The sequence below is a fragment of the Notothenia coriiceps genome, unplaced genomic scaffold (assembly GCF_000735185.1).
Source record: "Notothenia coriiceps isolate Sejong01 unplaced genomic scaffold, NC01 NC01_scaffold00020042, whole genome shotgun sequence".
Lineage (NCBI taxonomy): Eukaryota > Metazoa > Chordata > Actinopteri > Perciformes > Nototheniidae > Notothenia > Notothenia coriiceps.
Window position 1 is genome coordinate 1 of NW_011352743.1, and position 3,752 is coordinate 3,752.

A 3,752-nucleotide genomic window follows, 5' to 3' on the forward strand; every position below is an offset into this window, starting at 1 on the left:
GGTGTCGGAATGTCTCGCTATGTTAGTACATTCTTAAAAAACAAAACACCATTTAATTTCGGGTTAAAATATGTTGTAACTGCGTTACTGAGAATTGTAACGAGTAGTATATTACCCACATTTCATTAGTAATGCGTTACATTACTTTGTTACAGCAAAAAGTAATACATTACTGTAACTCCGTTACTTTTGTAACGCGTTACACCCAACACTGCTCCTTTGTCATATGCTGTTAGTGGTTATCCTCCCACAAGATAGTATAAACAGCTAACAGCTAACATTAACTAGCTTTCCTTCTGCAGATTACAAAATTGATTTGTTGTTCACAATGTAACATATACTCTACCATCAATCAGGAACAACAAGATGCTTCTTAATGCAGACTGTGTTATTGCCTTTAATTTTACCTACAGTATCACTGCGAACACAGAAATCCACATTAGTCTGGTTCTGCTGGTTCTTTCAGAGAAGTACTTCATGTGCTTCAGAGCAGCATGGCAGCAACTAAACATTGTTTTCATTATCAATAAATCGTATTTAATCCAACTTGTTGATACATTCTATATAACTAGCTCAAATATTATCTAAGGAATCTTCTTAGACAGCACTGAGCCCAGGAAGCAGTCTGCAGCCGGACCCTCACAGTTTGGGTCGGGGTATCTCTCCACCTATAGCCTCCATCTGTCCAGTGTTCTGGGAGCTAAGAAAGGTGTGGTCCTGGTTCAAGTATGTGGTGATGAACTCTGGAAAATCTCTCTTCAGGACAACCTCCAGGAACATGTCAGCTGCTGTGAGTAACCTCCGTTTATCCCTGAGGAAGACACAGAGAGAGAAACTTCTGTTCAATAATAGAAATAAATACTGAAACTCAAACAGGGAAAGTTACAGAAATATTAAATCAACGAACATTAATGTGAAGTCAAAGTTATGATACTGTTTATGATTGATGAATGATGATTATGATATAAGCTTTTTCTCCTCAGCAGGGCACAATGTGCTACCTGTAGCTTACAAGCCATGGACACACATGATTTTGTTGCACTGCTATTGAAGAATAAGCACCACAGTATAAAATAGGAGACAGCTCCACACCTAAAGTGGCATATGTTTCAAAGACTGTGACTCTTTTTGGTGAAATTAAAGCCAAATATCAGCATTAGTCTGACTAGTATCTGAAAGAGGTGATGTCTTGAAAACAGCAAATACACATTTATCAAAGGGAGCATGATGTTTATAATTATGTGGAAATGAATTACGATTAAAAGGTCCCCTATTATACTATTTTTCAACAATATATCGCAGTTCTCGGATATTTACAGAACATGTCTCTGAAGTGATTGGCTGAAACACCAATCAGATAATTGCAGAATCCCATAATCCCCTGTTTCAGCCCTGTTCCAAAAGTGCTGATTCTGGGTCTATAGCTTTAAATGCTGATGAGCTGCTGCTGGCCACGAGACACAATGTTGCTCTAGGAGGAGATTCAGGTGATAAGGTACATTGACATTGACACATGTCCATATCACTGGCTTGTCTAAAAGGCATCCTGAAGGTGCTCACCTGTCAGAGGGACGGCCTGTCCCCAGCTCCATCAACAGCTCCATCACCATCTCCTTAGTGAGGTCAGTCACCAGCCGTCTGCTCACCAGCCTGCTGTCATCCTCCAGCTGAGTCTGGTGACGGATCCACTGCCACACCTGAACACACCACACACACGCACGCACGCACGCACGCACGCACACACACACACACACACACACACACACACACACACACACACACACACACACACACACACTTGTCAATGTGGCTATACAGTGCTGGTTAAATCCGATTGTTGGAGATATCAACTGTGGAGATGTCTGTCTTCACTTCAATATAATGGAACTGATTTACACTCGACTTGAAGGCATTCTGCAGTTGTCACAAAATGTTGATAACATGCATTTAAACTTTAAGAAATGATGTTCGAAAGTCTTGCATTTACTGTATTATTTTTAACCTGCAGGTATTGCAACAGCAACGTGATAAGTACTTAGTAATATCTCAGTGGACATGTCCCTCTCATGTGTTGAATAATTTCTCTATGTGCAAAGCTCTAAAATGTAGTAAAATAATATCTATTTATAGGATTAGGGGTCATGCACGGTGTTTCCAGTGTAAGCAGTAAAGCCCACCTGTGATCTGGAGATCTCTGCTGTGGCTGAATCCTCCACCTGGCCTCTGTAGAAGAAGTGTCCTTTACCTGTACAACAGAACATGATTCTAACATTATGCAAGCTTCATCCTGAGTGCTCCTAAAGAAGAAGAGAAGAAGAATATGAACGTGGACTTACCTGAGAGCCATGCATTGATAAAGAGGACCCCGACTGCAATGTTATACTTCAGACCATAAAGAGTGACTCCTCCCTGAGGAAAAACAGAATCCATAAGTAACACATAAACACACAGTATATGTTCTTTATTTGAAGCTAACAATATCAGTTTTACATTTTCTTCTATCATGCTCTGCCACATGCACATACTCAGATCTTTGCTTTAAAGTAGCAATACTAGTGTGAAAATACTTATTTACAAATGAAAATCCTTGATTCAAAATTGTACTCAAGTAAGTACCAAAAGTAAATCGACGAGAGTGAAAATGGAACGCACACGCTATTTGTTATTTGTTTATATCACGTAGTCTGTTCTTCTTCTCTGTCTTCTGGTTGTTGCCTGTTTTTAATGGACAAGAGTACACACTAACCCTGCCTGCTGGTAAGGAGAGTTATTGCCACTCACGCATGCGCAGTTCGTACGTACTCGGCTGAAGTCTTTGCGGTGTATTCCAGTGCGACACATGGCCAAGACGCAGGAGAACACGCCGACGCAACAGTCGGCGTCGGCATCGGCGAGTTCTCTGGTGACTGCTTGGTGTGTCAGGGCCTTTAGATTACTCACTTAGGTTCACTCTAATAGAGTCATTTAAATGTCCATCAGTCAGTCTTGTTCTGTATTTAGATTTCATGTCATTCATGTCAGAAAAAGCTGCTTCACAAAGGTATGTAGAGCCAAATAAAGCAGACATTTTCAGTGCTGCTTGGTGGATGTTCTTATAGTTTTCTGGGTCTCCAAGGCTCCAGAAATGTTGTGAGTTTTGCTGAGATTTAAGCTGAACATTTTTTGGAGATTTATAACCTCCATCTCCATCTCCACAGGATTGACATTAAATTATAAACCAAAATAAATCAATTGTATAGCTCTAGCCTCCCTATATCTGTGTGTGAAATTGTTCCATCCTCAAAAACAAAAAACGTATACTTCTGCAGTCTAGCTGCAGCTTCTAGCAACGGTCTTCTGTTAAAAAAAGACACTGAATGTCTTGAATGTGGCATCACAAACATGACTTGAGTCTGAACACAACAGGAGTATTTACAAAAGCATTATAAAAACAAAAATTTTACATACCGGTACACACATTTAAATGTAAGTATGTAGTGGCGTAGCACATGTGTTGGTAAATATTTTACTTTGTTGCATTTGTTATCACCAAAAATGTGTTCTGTGAAAGTAAAGCAAGTTCATAATTAGATAGACATCGTGAGGTATTTATTTTCGGTACAGTTTATGTTGAAACCGTTAGAGAGAGTGGCACACTTGTTAGCCTGTTCCATTCTTCTTTGTTTTCCGAAGCCGTGGCTTGGAAATATACTTGCTCCGTTTCTGAAGGAAGTGACTTGGAAGTATGCGACTACCAAGCCAGTATCCTTGCG

General features: G+C 40.0%; 1 protein-coding gene across 1 annotated transcript; it reads right to left on the reverse strand.

The window, feature by feature from the left end:
• Positions 1-591: 591 nt before the first annotated feature.
• Positions 592-2,409, reverse strand: ugl (ureidoglycolate lyase; the record flags this gene model as incomplete). The annotated part of the gene is made up of 4 exons (XM_010779268.1): positions 592-811; positions 1,561-1,697; positions 2,178-2,245; positions 2,337-2,409. Coding segments are annotated over 4 exons (450 nt in total), but the record flags the coding sequence as incomplete, so codon positions are not given.
• Between the last annotated feature and the right edge of the window lie 1,343 nt (positions 2,410-3,752).